We start from the raw sequence: 23,090 nt of genomic DNA on the forward strand, positions 1-23,090 counted from the left end.
TCAGAAAACAGTCACTAGTCTTGCACTGCACTTGAATGCTGGTAAACTATTGATACATAATCTTGAAAGCGTGACAAAGTATCTTTCCAGTTCAACTTATCCCTAACACAATTAAGGTGGAGGTGTGCTTTGAATTTTTTTCTGATGCTTTTTTGCTGATTTATGATTTATCTTTTTTTATTACAGCCCGGTATTTCTTTCTACTGAGTCAAATCCATACTCCATCACATCAAGCAACATATGAGTGAGCACGGTATGTTATTGCCAATCATTCTCTACATTTAAGTATCATCAGCTCCATTCTTGAGCAACAGATCAATAAAAAGATCAGCACTAGGCAACACCAACAAATGATTATATCCCAACTTTTATTGTTTTGAAGGGCTGAAGTGTTTAATATACAGAACTAAAAAGTCTTGCTTTTTTAAACTGAACAGGTGGATTAGTCTGATGAGGCTAACTTTGGCGGTGTCCCACAAATGACAATGCTAGCCTTCTAGGCAGGGACTTCTACAATTTCAAAGTAGTCATTAGGTAGAATCACATAACCACCTTTGCCTGACAGCACGTCTTTTTCCTTCTGAAACTGAACAAGCTCTCGTAGTTTTTCAATCTGTTTTTCCTGACGCCTACATCGCTGCTGGGCAGTCTTAAGTTTCTTCCTCAGTTTATCCACCTGCTCTTCCAGTTGCTGAATTCTTTTTCTCTGATGCACAGTATCCTCTACGGTATAGTTGTGATCACAAAACACAGCAATATTATTGGGAGTGTGAAGTGGTGGCATCAATAATCCAATGCTTGGATCCACCAATCTTGGGTACGTTTGCGGAGGTGGTGGAGGTGAAGGAGAAGGAGGCGTTGGTACTTCAGGTGGTTCTTGCGTGCCTTCAGACTAAAAAGCAAAACAAGATATATTTTTACATTTATTTCATTAAAAGGTAACATAAAACATTTCAAGGCGACAAGAAAGAATACTTTTCTTCTTCAAAGCTTCATGCTTGGGAAAAAAATAATTTCATTATTTTAGTTTAATTAAAACAAGCTTCCAACAGAGGTAGCAAAACCTTCAGGGGAACAGTATGTTTAGTCAGTTAAAGGCTTCGCAAATGAACAGAATAGAGAAGTCTGCTCTCAACGGAATCTTACCATACCTGAACTCACCTTTAAAATACCTAATGGACACTGAACAAGTTGAAGATACTAATTGTGTAAAAAGGGGCAATTTAGTAACATATGTGCCACAGATTCAACTTTGGATCTGAGAATCCAGAGGCACAATAGAATAATTTGTTACCACTGAAGGCAGCTCATTAGTTTATACCTGTGTAAATGCTATTCTACATAGAGCATGAAGGATATTATAAAATCATCTTGGGATAATAAAAGAAGCACCCACATGTTCACACTTGCAATGATATTTTGGATGTCTAAGTCCATCATTTCAATTCTACCATGTACAGATAGTCTTCGACTTACAACAGTTCATTTAGTGGCCATTCAAAATTACACAAGCACTGAAAAAAGTGACTTATGACCGTTTTTCACACTTACAACCATTGCCGCCTGCCCATGGTCACATGATCAAAATTGAGATGCTTGGCAACTGACTCCTACTTACGACAGTTTTAGTGTTCCAATGTCATGTGATCACCCTTTATGACCTTCTGACAAGCAAAGTCAATGGGAAGCCAGATTAATTTAACAATCGTGTTACTAATCTAATAGCTACAGTGATTCACTTAACAACTGTGACAAGAAATGATGTAAAATGGGGAAAACTCAATAACTTCCTCGCTTAGCAACAGAAATTTTGGGCTCAACTATGGTTGTTAAGTCGAGGACTACCTGTCCTGTATCCAGAAAGCAAGGACTAGGCTTTGAGGACCCAAATCCGCTTAGAGAGGGTTGTAAAGCACTATAAAGCGGTATATAAGTCTAAGTGCTATTGCTATTTGACCCCAAATGTGGTCGACAAAGTCTCAAATAGACTTGGAAAGATACAGCTAATTTCCAGCCAACGAAGAATATTTGCGGGAGACTACAGAACATGGCTCTTAGAAATTTTGACTGACTAGCTTTGAAGGTAGATATGGCCTTATATACACAGAGCTGAGTGCCATATAGCAGCAGACTTAAGATCTTAGTGATTAGTTCAATTGCTATGGGTATATAATTATTGCCCTGATAGCTTGAAAATCCAATAATCACACTGGAAGCTTCTAATGCTCTTATTGAGAGTCTACTTATTTTGTCGTTCGAAGAGGTACAGTTAAAGTGAATATTTAACGTTCTTAACATAGAACTTAACATTCAATAAATCTATTATTAATTTTCCAATTTTGAGAAAAAATGAAATACTTTTTGATGAAATCTAAGAGTTTTGTCTTAGAATAATATTCTATGTTTTCCCTAAAGCAAGAGGTCACCAGTGCTCTTAAGGATCTGAACAGGACAATTTTAGGTAGATAGGATAGCAATACTATCTGAATAGAGAAGAAAAAAATAGGCCAGTGGACGAGAGCTTGGAGATAAAATTTTAGATTTATGAAGAGCACATGATCTTAAGATAAAAATACATGCAGTCATTTGTTTTATTCATAGAATCATTGTTTCATCTAGATTAATTCTATTACAACAGAAATGAATTTCCATAGTTCTAATTCTTTAATTGATCCTATTAGATTTAGGTGGTACGGTACCAATAAAGCCTCAGTTTTTTTTCCTTTTATTCATTTATTCTATCCTTCTTTTCTACTAAGCCATTAGATGTTATAGTTATATTCCTACAACTGCTTTTTATGTTTTCCAACATATGTGAATGCTCACAGATTTTTCAGGATTATTTTTTTAAATAATTACAAAATGCTTTAGGGATTGTTTCTCAGTAATTCTCACTGGACAGCAAAATAAGATTAAATTTCCAGTTCCAGCTAGATTTTTCCTTTGATATAAACAACATATCTCATAACAGGAGCAAAAAGTACAATTAATCCAGCCTAGGAGTCTCCATTATAGATTCCAGTAGAACATTAGAAAAGAGAATATAATCTATTTTAGTGAAGCAGTTATTACATAGTTATATTTTTAGAAACCTACTCATTCATCTTACTGTAAGTAAGACTGTGATTTACTTTTAAGATGCTTTTTTGAAAGAATATGAACGTTTAATCATTCTAGAATTTCAGTTGAAATCTCTACCAGTCCATAGGTCAAGAATGTCTGCAGCTACAGTCACTGGCTTTAAAATTCACTTGCACATTTTGAAGCCAATGACAGAGTTGTGGATGCCCCTGCCATAAGCCACCTTTCAGAAGAGACTTAATATCTGATGAGATTTTCTAAGGAAACCCACTAGTACACAATTGCCTTGAGTAGCAGTGATTGTTTAATGTGAATTCGATAATAAACACCAAATAAAATAAAAGGCAGATTATAAATCTAACAAATAAATACATCTTCCATGCTTATCTTTTGAAATACATGGCCTTGAACAGGAAATAGTTTCTTATACAATCCAGCAACCCGGTATATGGGTAATTATAGGACCCATAAAAAGCAGTTTATCGAATTATTTACTTTTAGGACATTGTTGTTTTTAATTTATGAGATTATTTTTCAAATAAGATTAGATTCTGTGTCTTTTAACAGTGTTGTCCAACTGAAAGGAACCCTTTTGGAATTCAGGAAGAGCCTTCAAACCAGGCTGTGCTAGTTGACATGGAACTCTGGAGAAGAAACTTTAGGGTGTAGGCAGCTGAGGCAGAGACCGAAAAGGCACCACCACTGCTTCATTTCAAATCCGTAGTCTTTTAGTCTGTTCTTAATCTTTTGTAATTTTAATCTGTTATTTTATAGTTAATGTTTTTACAGCTCCATGTATTCTTGCATTGTGAACCATCCAGAGTCACCTCAGACTGCAAGACGGGTAATATATAAATTTAAAAAAATAAATAAAAATAAAAATTTGATCTCAACTATTAATTATAATTGTTTGAAGTGCATAACTTGTACTGGAATTATCTTATATATCTTAAGTATTTTGAAACAGTTCCATCACTACTAAAGACAAAAAACATTTTTCATCTCCCATTTATTTTAAGGCGCATTGCCATTGAAAGGGGACAAAAGTCTATTGTTTAAAATGGTATATTTACCTAGAATTAAAGCTTGCAACAATAGTTCTTCTATAAGTGCAACAGAGAACATTGCTCATGTCTAGTCAGTCACAAACAACCAGATCCACACATGAAGAATTCAATTGGCTACTTTATTGTTCATGCCTATTTCACAGGAAACTTCCCAGACTGGCAATTTGTACCTCAGCCAGATTAGATATGGTTCAAAGGTCTTCAAGGAAGATTGGCCCTTGCCCTCTTGTGCCTACATAATGATTCCAGACTGATTCCCTACTTGACTTCTCCCTCTGGTTTGGCCAATCTCTCTCCGACAATGTCTTATTATATTAAAACTTTTATATACATTTGAGAACAGATTTAATCTCCCTAATTTGGAAGATTCTCAAGAAAAATAACAATGCATATGTTATCCATATATTATTCAATTCTTGTCCTAGTGCTACATATGTTTTGTTTAACTGCTATTTTTTCAACAATCTTTGAAACACTTTGAAAACTTGTCAAATGTTCCTTATCTCAAATTATAATTGATATTATTCTTGTACGTGCTGTTTGTATTTATATATACTAATCAATTACCGTAAATACACTTGAATTGAACTGAAACAGATTTATATATTAGTTACTACATCTCAATTAAATGCTTCAGTAAGTGAAGCACTAATGACTAATCCATGAGTCAGTGATTATTATTTTTTTTTTTCACCTTTATCAGTTGCTCTGAAGTTATTTTGAAATAACTCCATTAAAACATGTTAAGAGTCAGATAGCAAGATGGGTTTTTTCCTGCAAAAAAAAAAATAAAATCATTTGACTATAATTAACAGTTATAGGAGGAGGTTTTGGAAGTACAGCCTAGAAACATTCAATTCATGAGTGTTTATATAATAGTGATAGAGGCTGATGAGCTCTCACCTCATCTCCAGGCTTGCTGTCTTACAGAAGTTGATTTTAACATGCATGTTAAATCCTATCTTCCACTGGCAGCACTGAGGAGTTATTAGCAATGCTAAGTCCTGGTTGATATAGCTAGTCTAAATCCACAACAAATGTATACAGAAATGTAGTTGCTTTAGATCAAAAATGAGCTGTATATCATGCATTGAACAGCCTATCCGGTGGCAACCTTTCCATTAACTCATAAGAAAATCTCTAGTGGCAATTTTATATTCAGACCAGAAAGATTGAGGGCCTAACCATTTAAGTCTGGATTGTGATTATATTCATTGCACTTTATATCACCATTAAAAGAGCCAGTTTGGTCTAATGGTTAAGGCACCAGGCTAGAAGCAGAGAGAGCATGAGTTCTAGTCACGCCTTAGGCATAAAGCCAGCTGAATGATCTTGGGCTAATCCCTTTCTCTTAGCCATAAAAAGGAGGTAGTAGCAAACCACTTCTGAAAAACTTGCCAAGAAAACAGCAGGGATTTGACTAGGTACTCTCTGAGATTTGAATACAAGTGAACAGAAGAAAAAGGAATAATTAATATAATCAATTGATTAATTAGTGTTTATCACAGCCTTTTCCTCAAAACCACACATTTCAGCATGTATAGGGTAGTTGTGTTAGTGTCCAGTCTAGTGTAAAGAATCATTAAACTTAACTTTCAGAGTTCCAAGCATCAGTAATTAAATAACTGAAAAAAAAACCCTATTAACACTTATGTTTTATATAACCAGGTAAAAGATACCAGACAGATTACTCGGTGTTTCTGCTGTGAGGGTTGGCAAAACTGGTGTCAGAGTATATTGAGCTGTGCAAGCGATGGGCAAGTATGTGTGCAAAGCTGCATTTGCACGAACATTGGGCACTCGTGCAAATAGCACTTTACATGCGAGCACAAGCGCCCTCCATTCAAGCACCCATTCGTGCAAGTGGAGGGTGCATGTGCCTGACACTCACATGCTTCCCCCAGCTGGGCCACCAAGATGATAAGATGTCATAAAACAATCCTTTGGCTGAACTATTTTTCTTATATTTCATAATATAACAATAATATAATATAATAACTATAACATAACTCATATTCCAGTATTCACCTGGTATATTCAAAGTATTTAATTAGTGAATTAGGTGTAGTAGACCACTGCATAGACCTTGGCCAATGGAAGGTGATATAATAAAGGAAATTGAACGACATGTTAAATGTGGTTGGCTGTCTTTTGGCAAGCTAAGCATAATTTTCCAGAACAACCTCCCCCTATGCCTGAAGAGAAAAGTTTTCGATCAGTGTGTGCTACCTACCTGCTCTAACATATGCCAGTGAAACATGGACACTAACCTCACAATCGATATTAAAGTTATGAGTGGCACAAAGAGCCATGCAGAGATATATACTCAGCATTACAAGACACGATAGAAAGACCTGAACAAGGATTAGAGAACAAACCAAAGTATATGATATCATCAAGAGAGTAAAAGAATTGAAATGGAAATGGGGTGGTCACATAGCAAGAAGAACTGATGACAGGTGACTCAAGGAAGTTGGTCAGAATTGATCCCACTTGATAAAAAGCATTCACTAGAGAGACCTAAAACAAGATGGATCAACGACATCAGCAATATTGTGGGCCCAATTGGCAAAAGAAAACTCAGGAGCATTATGGTTAGAAGCATGCAGAAGAGGCCTTCATCCTGCAGGAGATAGACTATGTTTAAAATAATGATGATGATTCACCTAATTAACCCATGCATTTTAGGAAAAGGAAAAGGCACAAATATTCTGGTAAAAGAAAATCTTTTGGTCTGATAAAACAACAGTTATATCCATGATACCTTTATATTATACCCTCTAACTTCAAAAATTAAAATATGAGGATTTTTAATAAAAAAGTAAAAACTTAAAATATAAGCCAATTATATAAGATTGATATATACTCTTTCATCAAATATCATGTGATGTTTGTTATTTAAAATTGTATTTTAGCATCCAAAATATAATGCAAATTTGTAAAGGAGCCTGAAAAGGTTGCTGATCTCTAACACAGAACGTTGCAGGTAAGTTTTAAAAGAGCACCACTTACTTGTATTAATATAGCTATTTCTTGGATGGAAATAATAATTTACACAAGGATTCCTATTTAGGTTTTTAGTTCACCATTAGTTCTGAAAGGGCTGCTGAGTCGACAAAACAGTACCTTACTTTAAATTTCAACCAAGTCCTGTAGTGACAATTTGAAAAAAAAACTTGCGTCCCAAATATCCATTGTTCCAAGCAAATCGTTCTCCATATTTCTCCTTGTTTAGAAAAGAAAATGAAGTAGAACATTATGGTTTGAGCAGCAATATTCTGTCCATAAATGACATAAGATGGAGTAATGTGCAGCTGTACAAAACAGTACATATTTATCACTCTTGCAATGGTCCCCCAAAATGAGATATTGTTTGGTGCAGAAGTGTTGATCATTCTGACAATATTCTTGAATTAACCCATGTGAAATCAATCAAATTTAAAAGTATTCTTGAAGGAATGAGGAAATGTCTAAAAGTGATACAAAAAGCTGTCAGAATTGCAACAATGAATCCATTTTTGCTTTTATTTTAGAAGAATCCAATTTTTTAAAAAAAAAAATCAAAGATGGTAAATGAGTAGAAACAGAATTTTAATTCTTTCCATTATATCAACAGATGAATATGCTTCCTTCTGGCACTATATATCAGTTTCCTGTCTTCAGAATACTTTTGCTTAGCAATAGCGGCATTGCCGCCCAGTATTTTCTGAATTACAAAATAATTCATAAATCTCACTTACCTTCACATTTGGTTCTGTGTGACAAAATATTGTTGGTACAGCATTGTCCTTTAATAGTTTGTTGTTACATTCTCTTTTGAAGCAATCTGGAGTAAAGTGTTCAGAACAAATGCTGCTATATTTTGTTGGTTTGAAATTTTTTCTTCTAACAGCAGCTTCCCATTTCTTGCAGAGATCAGGTCGTGTGAGAGGAAACCTACAAATAAAATGTACATCAAACATTTTTTTGTTATTATTACTAAACTGGAGGTGGGAAGGAGAGGAAGGGGAAACGCTCACATTTTCACTTAACTGTAGTCTTTATATGCTTTTAAGAAGTTGCCTAAAACATGGTAGAATCAAGCTTTTGAATTTAATGAAAGCTCTCTATTTTTCTATTCTCCCAGTAACAGGAGAGGTGCTAACGCAAACCAAAAACAGAAAAATCAGTTTGTGCAAGATGAGTTCCAGTACAGATATCTCAACATTCAATGTCTAGTGAACGAATTATGGATTCATCTCTATTCATGGTCTGTTGGAGAAATTTGAAATACCCCTTGTTTCTATAACTTTAATCCATGTTTGTAGAAATGTTTAAGGAGCATTCAAAGACCCACAAAGACTCAAGATTTATTATTGTCCAAGGAAAAGAAAACATTTACAATAAGAAAAGCTCAAAATCAGTATTAAAATATATTTTATTAACTCAACTATAGATTTACAGATAGCATGCAAACGTTCAAGTTCTCAAAAGCACATATTCAGTCAAGATGAGTTTGTGGGCATTCACAAATGTGCGTGTTTTATTGGTAAACTTTCAGTTACCCTTATAACCTCTTCTTTGGTGTAAGTCAATTCAGCTGCTCTTAAATTTTTGTTAGAACAATCTTAACTGAATACTGTGCTTAAAAAAACAATATAGTAGTTCAACAAACAAAACTGAGATATATAATTGGTGCTCAACTTACAACAGTTCATTTAGTGACCCTTCCAAGTTACAACAGTACTGAAAAAAGTGACTTATGATCATTTTTCATACTGTTACAGCATCCCCTTTGTCATATGATCAATATTCAGATGCTTGGTAACTGACTTGTATTCTTGACGGTTTCAGTGTCACGGGGTCATGTGATCAGTTTTTATGACCTTCTGATCAGCAAAGTTACTAGTTTAAGCGCAATGATTGAATTAACAATGGTAGCAAGAAAGGTTGTAAAATGGGGCAAAACTCACTTAACAAATTTATGCTCAGCAACATAAACTTTAGGCTCAGTTTTAGTTGTAAGTCAAGGACAATCTCCACACCTAAAGCCCCAAAGCAACCATAGGTCTTCTAGCTCACAACCCTTTGTTTAGTGACCATTAGAAGTTATAACAGCACTGGAAAAAGTCACTTATGTCTGTTTCTCACACTTATGACCATTACAGCATCCCCATGGTCACATGATCAGAATTCAGAGACTTGGCAAGTAGCATATATTTATGACCGTTGCAGGGCCCCAGGGTCATGTGATCACTTTTTGCACCCTTCTGACAAGCAAAAATCAATGGGGAAGCCAGATACACTTAACTGTGTGATACTAACTTAACAATTGCACAGATTCACTTAACAACCATGGCATGAAAGGAAAAAAAAAACATGGCAAGACACTGCATCATAAATGTCAGTTGTCAAGCATCCAAATGTAAATCACATGAATCATGGGGATGCTGTCATGGTTTTAAGTGTGCAAAATGGTCATAAGTCACTTTTTACAGTGCCATTGTAACTTGGAACGGTCACTAAGCTGTTGTAAGTCAAGGACGAACTGTATACCTAACGCACCAAAGCAACAGTAGGTCTACTTGCTTTCAACAAAACGAGAACTTTTTTTGCTTTATTTGGGTGTGGGGGGGGGTGAACTTTACTAGACCAGACAGCACTCGGGTCGAATACCAGGATCAAAAGGGGGGGCGGGAACAATCCCTATTTATCCTGCTTGGCCGATTCTTAATCATGGTTATTTTAAACAATCACTGGTAACCGCTCCCCCCCCCGCCTGTCAGAAAGGTTGAAGGGGCGCCTTGCTGTTATTGACGGTTGAACAAGCGCGCGCTTGCGCGCGTTCGGTTCCACCAGTCAGGCACGTCTCGAGCCTTACTTTTTAAAGAAAGAAACAAAAAAACACGAAAAGATCCAGTAAGCTGACTTAGCCCCGCCTCCTCGGCGACCTCCAGAGGCCGCGCACTATTTAAAGTCCCTCCCGCTTTGGGCCGCGCAGGCGCTCTAGCTCCGCCTTCCTGTTCGCGAAGCGAATGCAACCTCCTTCTCCCGTCTGGTTGAGAGAGCCGCTTTTTTTTTTTTCCCCTTCCCTGTCTTTCCCCCTCCCCCCCCCGCCCTCCCCCGCTCCCGTTTTCCTACCCCCGCCCCTACTCACTTGTGGAAAGAGATGGGCTTCTCTTTGTCGTATCGATTCCGGCAACGGTAGGCAGAGCAGGACTGCACCATCCTCTTGTTGCCGTCCCCTCCGTCTGCCTCTTTAGCACCACCGGTATTTCTGGGAGGGAACAAATCAATTTAAGACAAGCGTCAATCCAAATGCTTCCTTGAGGTCTTCGCGTTCCTTTTCACAAACAAACAAACAAAAAAAATAAATCCGAAGAACGACATAAACTGGCTGTGGCCTCTCCCTATTTCAACATGGCGGTGCCAGCTTCAGATCAACTCTCTCGAGATCTTCGTATCGGGCTTTGGCTATTGGTCACGCCCCGCAATGTTTGGGGTGCGACGCGTCTCCGTCGGAACAGCCAATGAGAGGAGCGACTCATCTTTTGACGCACGGACTCCGGCTTTCTGAGCTCGGAAATAACACGGGGCGGCCGTCCGAAGGCTTGGCTGGGCGCGCGACGGGAGCGGCGCGCTAGTTTGGATCGACCGTAACGGTTGATGCGCGCCTCGGAAAAGAAGGAACTGGCGGGCTTCTATTAATTGTATTCTTAGCCCTGCAGTTTAGCCTTATTTGTTAGAAAGGATGTTTGTTCCTAAAAGAATTCAGTTGGAGGATGTGATCATCTAACATAATAAATACGGACGACCATTAAATAATAGCAAGAAATTACATATGCTGTATATTTGACGGGCCTTTATTCTGTCTCTGTCTTTCTTACTTTTCTTCTTTCCCTCCCTCTCTTTTTCTTTCTCTTTCCCTCTCCTCTGTCTCTTTCCCTCCCTCCTTTTTCTCTTCCTCTCTCCCTCCCACCCCCTTTTCCCTCCCTCGGTCTTTTTCTTTCTTTTCCTCTCATTTTCTCTTCTCCTCCCTCTTTCTTTCCTCTTTCTCTTTCCCTCCCTCCTCCCTTTTCTCTCTTTCTTTCCCTCCCCCTCCCTCCTCTCTCTCTCTCTCTCTCTCTCCCTCCCTCTCTCTCTCTCTCAACAGGGATCCCCAGTCCATGGACTAGCACCAGTGCACAGCATGCCAGAAACTGGGCCACACAAACACGTGTGGGGTGTGTGCTGCTGCGGGATGCAGGCAGCACATGAAATCACATCTCCATGAAAAAAACTGTCTCCACAGAACTGGTCCCCGGTGCCCAAAAGGTTGGGGGCTGCTGGTTTAAAATACAATGTTGAGATGTAAAAGGCCTTTTGCAATTTAGAGCTATGGTGATTACCCTTCTCGCTATTGGGGATGCTTAATAGGACTTTGGGTTTAGACACTTTACAAATTCTTGGCCTTGTATTATTACAATAAAGGATGCAGTCCTACCATAGTTACCAATGACTATGAATGCATTTTATTCTTTACTTATACCTTTGCCTTTCTTTTTCAACAAGTGATGTAAAAATCAGAATGATAGAGTTGCAAACGTGGCAGTTGGTTGGTATGGGCATTTAAATATACAATCTGGTGCTTCACATGAGTCCTCTATCCTTAACTCAGAAAATGAAAAACCTGTACTGGCATAAAACGTGATGTCCTTGTTGCCCGTCCATTTTTGTTCTTGGGGCACTTGCCCCAAATCACTGGAGTAATCAAATCAAATCTTTATTACTGTCTTTGACATAAGCCATAAGGAGTGTGGGTATAATCATAAAATTCACAGGAGTATAACATTGCCCTACTTTGTGAGTGGCACTTCTGATGGGCATGTTGATTGGTTTTCTGGTATTTTCAGTGCTGTGAGGACTGGGTGAATTACCAATGAAAGGTTGGCAAGGCATAGCAGGTATTTTCAGGCATGAGAAGGAAATGGGAGGACAGGGATTTGAGGTATAGGTGGAAGGACAAGCCTGAAGGAGCCTCAGGATCTTAATCTGAGAATATCTTCTTTCAGGGAGAAAGGGTTAAGAATATGTTTAATGCTAGGATATACTAATACAGCTTGTCCTTGACTTAACAGCCATTCATTTAGTGGGCTTCAAAATTACAACAGCATTGAAAAAAGTGACCTATGACAGGTTTTCATACTTGCGACCATTGTAGCATCCCCACACTTAAGTGATCAGAATTCAGCTGTTTGGCAGTTGGCTTGTATTTATGACAGTGGCAGAGTCTTGAGGTCATTTGATCACTATTTGTAACCTTCCCAGCTGACTTCCGTCAAGTCAATGGAGGAAGCAGAGTCACTTAACAATTGCAGTGATTCATTTAACTGTGGCAAAAAAAGATCGTCAAATGAGGAGCAACTTACTTAACAACTGCTTAGTAACAGAAATGTTGGATTCTATAGTCATACATTGAGGATTACCGATATTGATAGGATATAAAAGTAAATAAATCTATTTAAAATTATTTCATAAAAGCAATTTTTTTGTCAATCTGTTCTCTTCAATATTTTCCTGACATTCCATGCAGTTACACTTTAAATTTCAAAACCAGAAAAGGGGCTTAATTGTGACAGCAACACAAAAAGTTAATAATGGAAAAGAACACACACACACACACACACACAAGGAAAATGTACACAAGCAAATTCCCAGTAGAGCAGAGAAACCTCCTTCCAAAAGGCAGAACAGCAAAAATAAGGTGATCTGTCTAATAAGGTCTCCTTAAGGTTTATTTTTGCTTTTACTCCCATATTTCCCAAGTCAAAATATAAAAAAGCATCTGAGAAGACACCACAGCAGAAATAGCCCCAGGGAGGAGAGAGGCAGATTCTGTAATAATTGTACAACCAACTAGATCCTGTAGGGTGGAAATTTAAAATGATTAGATGTTGAGCAAATGACATCTTGTATTACAGAGAAGGCAGGGGAATAGTAATTGAAATAAATATGGGAAATAAACCAATGCCCAGTTTAATATCCCTATTTTTGGACACTGCTATCAAGAAAAGTGGGGCTGCTGTATCTAAAGGTACATGCTATTTCAAAACATTTTAGTACCTGCATTAATACGCCTTATCTTGCCCAGAAAAAATTATATCTCATTTCCTCTGTACTGAAAGACTCCAGTCTAACTTTGCAAAATGGATGGAAGACACTGCCAGGTGTATGAAACTGAACTCAGGGATCAAAGACAGGGAAAGAAATGGCTATGGCGGAATGCATATGCCTCCCAGCAATCCCACACACATCTCTTTTTACAGTTATTACCTGTCTTTGCCTTTAGAGTAAGTGATGAACATTTTACACAGAATGAAACTATAATGACTTTGTTCGCCGAAAAGGAAAACAAAATTACTTCTATTCAGGTACAGTAAAAAAAAATACTTCAAATTGTTCGCTTTTGGGTTGGCTATAAGGTGACGCTACAGTCATGTGATCAAAGTTCAATTCTCGGACTGTTAAAGCATGAGAGTACAATGGTATACATAGAGAGTTACAGATTGAAAGGATGTCCCTTTCAAGAAAAGGAAGAAAAAAAAGGATGCTTTATTATTTGCAAATCTGCTTTACATTTATACATTGACGGATATTTACATTGTTGATTCTCCTCTTTTCACCACTACAACTCTTATCAGTCATTAGCTACCCCTATTTATCTCCAAAATCAGTTTCACCTGTTTATATCTGGAACTAAGGGATAGACTATTTCAGATATAAAAAGGAAACAATTCAACGTTAATTGTATTCACAGCTGCCTATAAATTTAAGACATGGATAAGAACATAAGAATAATGTGTTGATCAGATCAAGGCCCATATTGGTTCTACATTTTATTTCTCAGTGATCAACAAGTTTCCTCTGGGATGCTTTCAAAGAAAGGGTTTTTTTCAAACTGGATATAATGTTAAATCTTAAAATATAGTGCTCTTTAATAAATCTGTCCACCACAAATTTACCCAATCCATCTTATATTTAACCATCTTGTATTGCATTTTCAACTTTGGGATTACAGCACAATACTTGAGCAAGCTCTACATGTCTCCCTCATACCTTCTTGTCTTAAAAACCTATTTGAACAATGCTATCAGATATGTATGCAACAAAACAATAGTTTATAAATAGTGTAATTTCACTTAGCAGATACAGCTTTGCATGGACATTTTCAGGGCACAGTAAAATAAAACACGGCTCACATATAAATAATGTTAGTGCCAGTTTTCATTCTTCTCCATATGAAGCCATAAAACTCCCATCATTTCTGTTCAGTGACCATGATAGACCATGATTGGAGATGTAATGAGAGGAGGTTAAGTTTGTTTTAAAAAAAAGTTTCCAGGGATACAGTTCTTTTCTGAGACTTGTCTCATTCAGAGAAGAAATAAGCACTACTGATGTGGAATTTATTGCACGTCTGCTGACTAGGACTGGATTTCGTCTGAAATATCAGGTTATTCTACATGTTCTGGTTGATGTACTACAAAGTAACCACATTACCATTTGTCAAGCCGTGTCCTCACAATAAAGCTTCCCCTCAGGTGCTTCTGAGACTAGCTGACATGAGACAAAGGGTTCTGACATGAAACTAGGGTTTTCCACCTTATGTCAGCAAAAGACATCCATCCCATTCTAGTACATATGGAGGAGCTTTATGAGATCAGCAATTTGCAGGAATCCAACTGGTCCACAGCAGGACCCTTTTTCCTTCCAGCTAGATGGTGCTGCATCTCTACAGTTGTTTTCTGCAGAGGAATTGGTCACATCACTGGAATGGACTTTCTTCTAATGAGAATATTGACTTCATGAAAACTTGACTACTGGTCTACTATGAAATTAATATTCCCATTAGTAAGCAATATTAAAGAAGGCAAAGGGCCGGGAGTTTGACAGGTCTGAGGTAAAGGAACAGTAGGGAGTAGTGGTTGCGCAGTGATTACAAAACAGTTCCTTTTGTGTGTGAGCATGTATGCATACACTGTATATGTGACTATGTATGCATTTATACATATGGATAGAGAAAGCTCTGCAATGGAAAGGCTCGTTCTATGAAATAAATGTACAGGTGATTGTTCCGATTTGCTGCATTTTTAAAAATATAACTTCCCCATCAATTTTGGAGAAGTGTGAATCTGGGTATATTTAATAGGGGCACTTCCTAAAATCTGTTTATGGGAGTAACTACTAAAAATGAGGGGTTGGGATGACTCATGCCAGATTGAAACAAGATTCCTTTTTTGCATGTTAGAAAGCTTGTTTCAATTTTGTTTTAGTTGGAAGAAAAGCTCATGAAGTAGTAAGGTGAGGAGAGAGTAATATTCAATGTTCCTATTCAAGAAAAAACAACAGAAGAGGCATTTAGAGACTTCTCCTTGTATAGTCTAAGAACATGAGAAATCATACTAGAAAACCTCAATTCTTCAAGGGTAAATAACACCTGGAAAACCTCATTCATCTCTACTATTCATAGAAAGGAGAAGAAACTATGGCTATTTAGATTTCATCTTCTGGCCAAGACACCACCAGAAGACCTTCACTCTTGACAAGCAGGAGAAATCTTCAGAAATTTGGATACAAGAGTGTCTATCACTTCCATTGCAAGTTTTCTTTTCAGCAGATTGGACATCAAGATGTTGTTTTTAGTTCTATCACTAATGCTTAGCAATAAAAGTCTAGCAAAGCAGGACAAAATTAAGTATGCAATAAAAATGAATATAGAAACCTGCCTTACCACCCACTCACAGGAGCAATTACGATAGTAAGTTTTCTTGCTGCTGGAAAAGTAGTAAACATTATATCTGAATAGCCATATATATTGTATATATTTAGACAGATAGAAAGATAGATAGATAGAAAGAAAGATAGATAGATAGATAGATAGATAGATAGATAGATAGATAGAGATTGATTATAGATAAAGATAGCCATATGATCAGGAGGGCCTTTGTTCAAGTTTATTGTTTACAACTTCTTGGACAAAATAACCTCACAATTGTTTTAAATTCATCTAAGCAATTTTATTATTTTACAATGTTTCAAAACTCCCTTTCACACAACAGTCTATAGAATAAATCATTCAGAGTATACTCACTGAAATAAGTTGATTAAATCTGTTATGTTGCATGTTAGACTTTCCTCTCCCTGTAAGATTAATACAAGATTCTCCATTATCTTTGGGGAACAGGTTTGAGGGTGTGAAGTTATTCCATTGATTGAGGCAACTCTTTTGGCTGAAGAGATGAATTGAATACCATCTCTCAAATTTGAATCAAGCATGATAACACAGACTTTATTATGCCTCTGCTAATAACATTGTCTGAGAAATCTTCAGTAACAAACCTTAATGGTCAGAATGTGATGTCATTCGTTCAAGACAGTAACCAAAAATAAATCTTTCACAGATGAAGTCCACTTTTTATTTTAGGAGCTAATCAGAGCTAGAAGAGTAGGTGGCCAGTGTGGCAACGTTATAAATGGAATGGGGCCACAAAGTTTGGGTTAGACGGGTACGGTCAAATGGGAAATTGTCCTTTCCCAAATCAACACTTACTGCTGAATTTCTGCAGTGTGATCTGGATGTTCTGACAGAGCCATACAACAAAATACCTGTAGTCCTCAATTTATGACCACAACTGAGCCCAACATTTCTGTTGCTAAGTAAGACAGTTGCTAATTGAAGTTTGCCCTATTTTATATGCACATTGGCAAAACCTCCTTGCTAAAGGTAGTCCTTGACTTACAAGTTCATTTAGTGACCATTCAAAATGATAACAGCACCAAAAAAATGACTTATGACCGTTTTTCACACTTAATGACTGTTGCAGCATCCCCATGGACAGGTGATAAAAATTCAGATGCCTGGCTACTGGTTCATATTTATGACTGTTGCAGTGTCCTGGGGTCATGCAAAGGGGGATTCACTTAACAACCAACAACTTTAACAACTGCAGGGATTCACTAACAACTGTGGCAAGGTCGTAAAATGGGGCAAAAATCATTTAACAAATGTCTCATTTAGCAACAAAAATCTTGGGCTCAATTGTAGCTGTAAGTTAAGGACTACCCGTATAAGTAGCCCAGTTCCTAGTTCCCCTGTTGCATTTCCTTTCTAGTGGTTCTGTATTTGTAACAGAAAGGCCCTTATTTTCAAAGTGGAAAAACATTTTCTTGAAATGTGGATGAAAGCAGGAAGACCCTTAAGAGAAAGATTAGGGTCACTCTGTTCTTTTTTTCCAGATAGACAAAGCCATAGCTGCTTGGCCATGATCTACTATAGGTAGTCCTCGACTTGTGACCACGATTGAGCCCAAAATTTCTGCTGTTGAGACACATCTTAAGTGAGTTTTGCTGCATTTTATGACCTTTTGGGGCACAGTTGTTAAGTGAATCACCGCAGTGGAGAAGTTACTAACCCAGTTAAGTGAATATGGCTTCCCCCACTGATTTTGCTTGTCAGGTCGCAAAAGGTGAAGACAACATGACCTTGGGACACTGTGATGGTCATAAATACAAATCAATGGCCAAGGAGCTGAACTTTGATCCCACGATCAAGGGGGTGCTGCTGAGGTCATAACTGATAAACGGCCATAAATCACATTTTTCAGTGCCCTTTGAATGGTCACTAAACAAACGGTTGTAAGTCGAGGACTACCTGTAGTTGCCCGCACTTTTACTTCGCCCGTTTATCGGATCGTCCATCCCACTGTCCCTGTGTAAGAAAGTTTAGGGGCGGGTGGGCGAGGGGGAGGATACAGGCACCTTTCTGTCCCTGATTTTCAGGCGAATCTGGTAGCCCGCGCGAATGAGGCGGAACCCAAGGCGTCCCCGCCGCAATGCAACGTCGGGAAGCAATAAAAAGTTTCGCGCCAAGATTCCGCTTCTATTTCTCTTATCAGCCTCCGGGCTGATCTCAACGCAAAGCCCCGTTTTATTCGGGAAGAAGGGAGAGAAGGCAAGGTAGGAAGACGGAACCAGGCGACGCGGCTCCGTCGCTCCGCCCTCCGCTGCTGAGCCGAGAAGGCCGCGTGTGGCCGCCGCAGCCACAGCCAAGAAAGGCGGAGTAGCGGGAGCTGCTACTAGGGCGAGGCATTTTGACATCAGTTCCTCTGGCTGCAAGGTGAGGGGCGGGGGAGAAAGAGTTTTCTCCCTCTTCAAAAGGCGCAAGTCGAAAGCGCCGAGCCCCGGGCGGGTTGCCCCAAGGGGCGGAAGATGGAGAGCCGGCGCCGGGCGTGAAAAACTCGCCGCAGCCTTCGCCGCGCTGGGAAGCGGAGCTCGCGGCAGGCACCGCGTCGTTTCCTCTTTCTGGAAGCCAGACAGAGCTGGGGACTGGCGGCGGCGGCCACTCCAAACCCGCCGCCGTCCCGCCCAGCATGAGCAGCGGCGGCGGGCGCACTGGCGCCCGCGTGGCTGTGAAGATGGAGGTAGCACCTTATTACGGCGAAGAAGGCTTGGAGCTGCTCCCGGACTTCGTGCAACTGCCGGGCTTCGGTGGCGGGCCCGGAGCCGGAGGACCGACGGGACTTGAACCGCCTGAGGAAAGCGGGGCGGTTCAACAACGCAAGTTGCTTCTCGTCGGGAAGCCGCCTCCTCCTCCTCCTCCTCGGGATTTAGCGGCGGCCTCCCCGGGTAATGCCACCTTGCCCCCGGCCGGGCCGTTCTTGCGCCCCCGCGGCGGCCCAAGCAGCGCCGTGCACCGCCTCATTCAGGAGACCACCGTCGGCGCCGGCCCTGAGGTGGGCCCAGCCGTTTTGCAGCCTTTGCTGAAGCTGCCGGCGGCCGCCGACTTGGAACAATTGCTGATCCAAGCGGGGAGCCCGGGCCTCGCCGGACCATCCAGCCCCACCGGCGGAGGACCCTCGGTGGCGACGGCCAGCGGGCCCCCCTTCTTGTACCGTTCTCCGCAATCCTCGGTTCCGCCGCAGGCGGTGACGCAGGAACAGGAGGGCTTCGCCGACGGCTTCGTGAAAGCTCTGGCCGATTTGCACAAACAGAACCAGTTGCTCGGGGTGTCCCCGGCGCCTCTCTCGCCTACCCAGCACCCGGGAGGGCCCTGCTGCCCGACGTCCAGGCAGGATCCCCCAGCCGTCTACACCACCTTAGGCAACTTCAACCCGGCCAGTCCATCGGCCGGCGGTGCTTTTTTCACTCCCCAGGCTGTGGCTCGTCTGCAAGCGCCCGGCTCGACCGGCAGGGCTTTGGAAGAGCCGCAGACTGTGCCGGAAGCGCCTGTAATAGTGTCAGCTCCTCCACCGCCGCCGCCTCTTTCGGGGCTTTCGTCCGGGGAGTCCCCGCCGCCGCCTTCCTCCTTATCCCCGCTGGACGCAGAGAGCCAAGAGCGCCTGAAAGCTGAGCGCAAAAGACTGCGCAACCGTATCGCGGCTTCCAAGTGCCGCCGGCGCAAGCTTGAGCGCATCGCCCGCTTGGAGGAGAAAGTCAAAGCGCTCAAAGGCCAAAACGCCGAGCTGGCCGCCACCGCCAGCCTCCTCCGCGCCCAGGTCACCCAGTTGCAAGGTCGAGTCCGGAGCCACCTCTCCAGTGGCTGTCACATCAACGCCGCCGCCGCAGTCCCCACGCAGACCTTGGCAGTGGGTGGTCAGCCCCCCGGTAGGGAGGCACCCACAGAGCCGGAGACCAGTGCTTGCTGAAAGCGTGTGAACCCCTCCAAAAACAAAGGGAGACTCATCTTGCGCCCAACTTTGCCATGCATGCATGGCAGAAAGGGGGATTAGACCTTGATCCTGGTCTTGGGAAGGGGCCATGGGAGCCCTGCCTTCCGTTGCACATCCTTTGGCTTCTGCAGAGTTCCTCGTTCATCTGAAAAGCTGAAGTAGACAGGGAAAGGTTCGGCTTCTGCGAGACCATGCAGGTATCTTAACCAGTTTCTGATAGAAGTCGGAAGAGCCAGAGAAGAACTTGGTGTAATAATGGCAGAGAGATAAATATGTCAGAAAGAATATCCCATGGAACAGAGTAGAACTTCACAGTGTTAGCCTTTCTAGAAACAACTTCTTAAAAACAACAACTGTCCTCTTTAACTAAAGGTTGGCAGTTTCAAGCATCTCCAGCAATGGGCAGCTTTTCTGCCAGCCACCTAAGTAATGAAAGTAATACTGAGATTGGTAATAACCAGCTGGAAGTGATGCTGTTGGGTTCTTTTTAAGAGCACCAAACAAATGCAGAAACCTTCAGAGGGAAAGAGGAAAGTGCCAAGCTTCTCCAATTGAAGCCCCTCTGACCACCTTCAGGCTGTGAAGAAGTCTGGGGCTGGACTCTTTCTTCATCTTCTGAAAGCTCCAGCTTATTTTTCTAGCTTTCTTGCCCTGCTTGAAACAAAGAAACAGAGCTTTGCTGACTGGACATTAAAATATGTCTTGTTGCTGAGGTCTCTTCAAAGATCATACCTGTGGGCAAAAAGTTATCTTTGTGGAAGACTTTTATATGTTCTAAAGATTCTTAAATTGAATTTTTATTCTGTGGTGGACGGTCACTGAGTGTAACATGTATTAGCATTTCTGCAAAGAGAAAAAAAAAGTTACCAGGGACAGTTAAAGACACTCCAGTATGTTTTACTGAAGGTGTATTTACAGCTTTCTAATGAACAGTGTGGATTTTCTAAGAAGGGATATTAAGGGAATAGTAATATGTTTGTATATCATGGATATTGCTAGTCATTTCAGTAGATAAATCATATTTTTAAGAGCAGCTCTAGAATTTGCCAGTGGGTAGAGTTGTGAAATGTTTTTCAACATTTAGAAGACTTGTGCAAAGTTAAGTCAATTTCGTGTACAGACTATTTGTTATTTTCTTGCTGTAGAGATTCTCTAGATTTGCTAAATGCTTGAGAGACACTAAATTTATATGTTTAGGAAGAGAAGTACAGAGTATGTGGCTGGGCAATTTTGATGAACAAAAGAAAGCAGTCACATAATTTGTCACTATGAAAATGTTGCCATTCAAGCTAATTTCTGGTGCTGGAGATTTAGCATACTATGCCATATAAAATATTTATTTAAAAGCAGAAATTAAGAAAATTCTTTTCACCCCTAGATCTATGAGCTCTATATTATTTCTTGTGCCAGCACAAAGTTGGGGTCTGGGTACACTTATTTATTAAAACTATAGAATATCTGTTTATTTTTATAACATGCAAGGGGATAAAATAAATGTTTTTGAAGAAAAATATCAAATGCTTTATCTGTTACAGTATACATTCCAACTGTAATTGTTCTCAGTATGATCATACAGAGAAAAAATTGGATTTTTAAAAAGAGATAAATCAGTGAATTCAACTATGTTTTGAATAATTCACAGAAAACAATTAATAGACATGTAGATAGCCATATATTTTTAGAAGAACTATGTATAAGCTATTTTATTCAAAACGTTAAAAAAATGTTGTTCTCAGGATGGGAGGTAGAAAGTAAATTTATAAGTTGAGTTTGAAAGGTTTGTTGTTTTATTTTAAAATGGGATCCGAAATAAGCATTGTTTCTTGCTTGGTTTTGATGGTTTTATTAGTATTTTTGTCAGTTTTATTAGTAACTGTGCCAAACTGTTTATCATAGATCAGGGCTCTCCATCCTTGCCAATGTTAAGCCTGACGGACTTCAACTCCCAGAAGTTAAAGCAAAGCTGGCTGGGGAATTCTGGGAGTTAACATCCGCCAGGCTTAAAGTTGCCAAGGTTGGAGACCCCTGTCATAGATGACAGCCCTCCCTACTAACGTATTACATTGTATAAGTTCAGAGAATAGTTTTTACCCTTCTCCAAATGCAGTTTTCTTATGTCCTGTGATTTTATTTTCTGTTTCAACTATAACTTTCCATGCAGTTAGAAGCCCTTGCTTTTGCCTGGAAATATTGTGGTCAAAAAGATACTAGGGCACAGATGATTTTTCTTTCATGCAGTAGTATTGACATATCCTACTTGATTGATAGGTTGATATTTATCTTAGACTTAGATGGATACCTATGAGGGAGATAGATTTTCAGAAGAAATGGCAATTAACAGCTTTTGACTTGGAATCCTATCACTGCAAGTGTGAAATAATCTATTTTGGCATTTTAGAAGTAGAAGGAAAACTCTGGTGAAGAAAATTAACTTGATTAAACCATCTTGTACTAATTGACAAATGTACTTCAGTAATATATTCCTTATCTTTTCCCCCATATGTGATAATTTTTTCTTCTTTGGAATGCAAATCTACCTTAGCATTTTCACAGTCATTAATTAGTATGAATAATTTTCTTTCCAATTTGGTTAACAGTTCAAAATCAGATGTTTTCTAATGTTCTCTAGAAGATGTAATACTGAAGTAGGAGAATTTTTCAGGTAAGTTCTGTACTGGAATATTGCATTTTGGAAAAGGAGCTGTCAGAGATCATAATTCCTACTTCAAAAACAGCATCCTATTTCTTAATTTCTTCAAAAAAAGACACAGCATAACTGAAGTTGCTTTGATCTTGGCACTCAGATAATTCATTATCTTGTTCATGCTGTATGTATGTTTGTAACAGTTTTTGCCAAAAACATGGTGTGCTTGAAATATTTGCAGTATTCTAAATTGTTTGGCAAATATTGCCAATGTATGCAGTTTTTGGCGCTTTTTTCCATGAGAATTTCTCTGAATACAATGTATTTTGGACACAATTTCCGGATGTCATATTTTTAATATTGTATTTTTTTTCATGTACTAACTGATCTGCCACTGTCTTTGAAATCCTGTTTACATACTGCATTGCATTTACATACTGCATCAGCACATTGCTGATGAACTGGGAACATATTTATTCCCAAGGGAAGAAATTTCACCCTTATGTTTTTCTCATTTGTTCTGATTACTGGTTTTTGTTTTTTGCATGTGCCTCTGAACAACTATTACAGAGCTATTTGATTTGTTTTTATACACTTTGTGTCTTGCACTTT

The 23,090-nt window shown here is 39.5% G+C and overlaps 2 protein-coding genes across 2 annotated transcripts; one reads left to right on the forward strand and one right to left on the reverse strand.

Annotated features, from left to right (window-relative positions):
• Positions 1 to 351: 351 nt before the first annotated feature.
• Positions 352 to 10,582, reverse strand: THAP1 (THAP domain containing 1). The gene is made up of 3 exons (XM_026712762.2): positions 10,285 to 10,582; positions 7,889 to 8,084; positions 352 to 892 (listed from the first exon to the last, which is right to left on the reverse strand). The coding sequence occupies exons 1-3, from the start codon at positions 10,353 to 10,355 to the stop codon at positions 497 to 499; spliced, it is 663 nt and encodes a 220-aa protein (XP_026568547.1). The 5' UTR covers positions 10,356 to 10,582; the 3' UTR covers positions 352 to 496.
• A 7,646-nt stretch (positions 10,583 to 18,228) lies between these two features.
• Positions 18,229 to 22,805, forward strand: LOC113444113 (transcription factor Jun-like). Its single transcript, XM_026712683.2, has one exon. The coding sequence runs from the start codon at positions 18,536 to 18,538 to the stop codon at positions 19,808 to 19,810; it is 1,275 nt and encodes a 424-aa protein (XP_026568468.1). The 5' UTR covers positions 18,229 to 18,535; the 3' UTR covers positions 19,811 to 22,805.
• Positions 22,806 to 23,090: the final 285 nt, after the last annotated feature.

This window comes from Pseudonaja textilis, chromosome 2 (genome assembly GCF_049901715.1).
Source record: "Pseudonaja textilis isolate UNSWEBS1 chromosome 2, rPseTex1.2, whole genome shotgun sequence".
In the NCBI taxonomy this organism is placed as follows: domain Eukaryota; kingdom Metazoa; phylum Chordata; class Lepidosauria; order Squamata; family Elapidae; genus Pseudonaja; species Pseudonaja textilis.

Excerpts from the sequence above, each read along its gene's own strand:
- LOC113444113 (XM_026712683.2), top strand. The coding sequence starts at position 18,536 with ATGAGCAGCGGCGGCGGGCGCACTGGCGCCCGCGTGGCTGTGAAGATG.
- THAP1 (XM_026712762.2), bottom strand. The coding sequence starts at position 10,355 with ATGGTGCAGTCCTGCTCTGCCTACCGTTGCCGGAATCGATACGACAAA. Across the intron at positions 8,085-10,284 it reads AAGCCCATCTCTTTCCACAA|GTTTCCTCTCACACGACCTG; the intron begins GTGAGTAGGGGC and ends TTTTATTTGTAG. Across the intron at positions 893-7,888 it reads ACACAGAACCAAATGTGAAG|TCTGAAGGCACGCAAGAACC; the intron begins GTAAGTGAGATT and ends TTTGCTTTTTAG.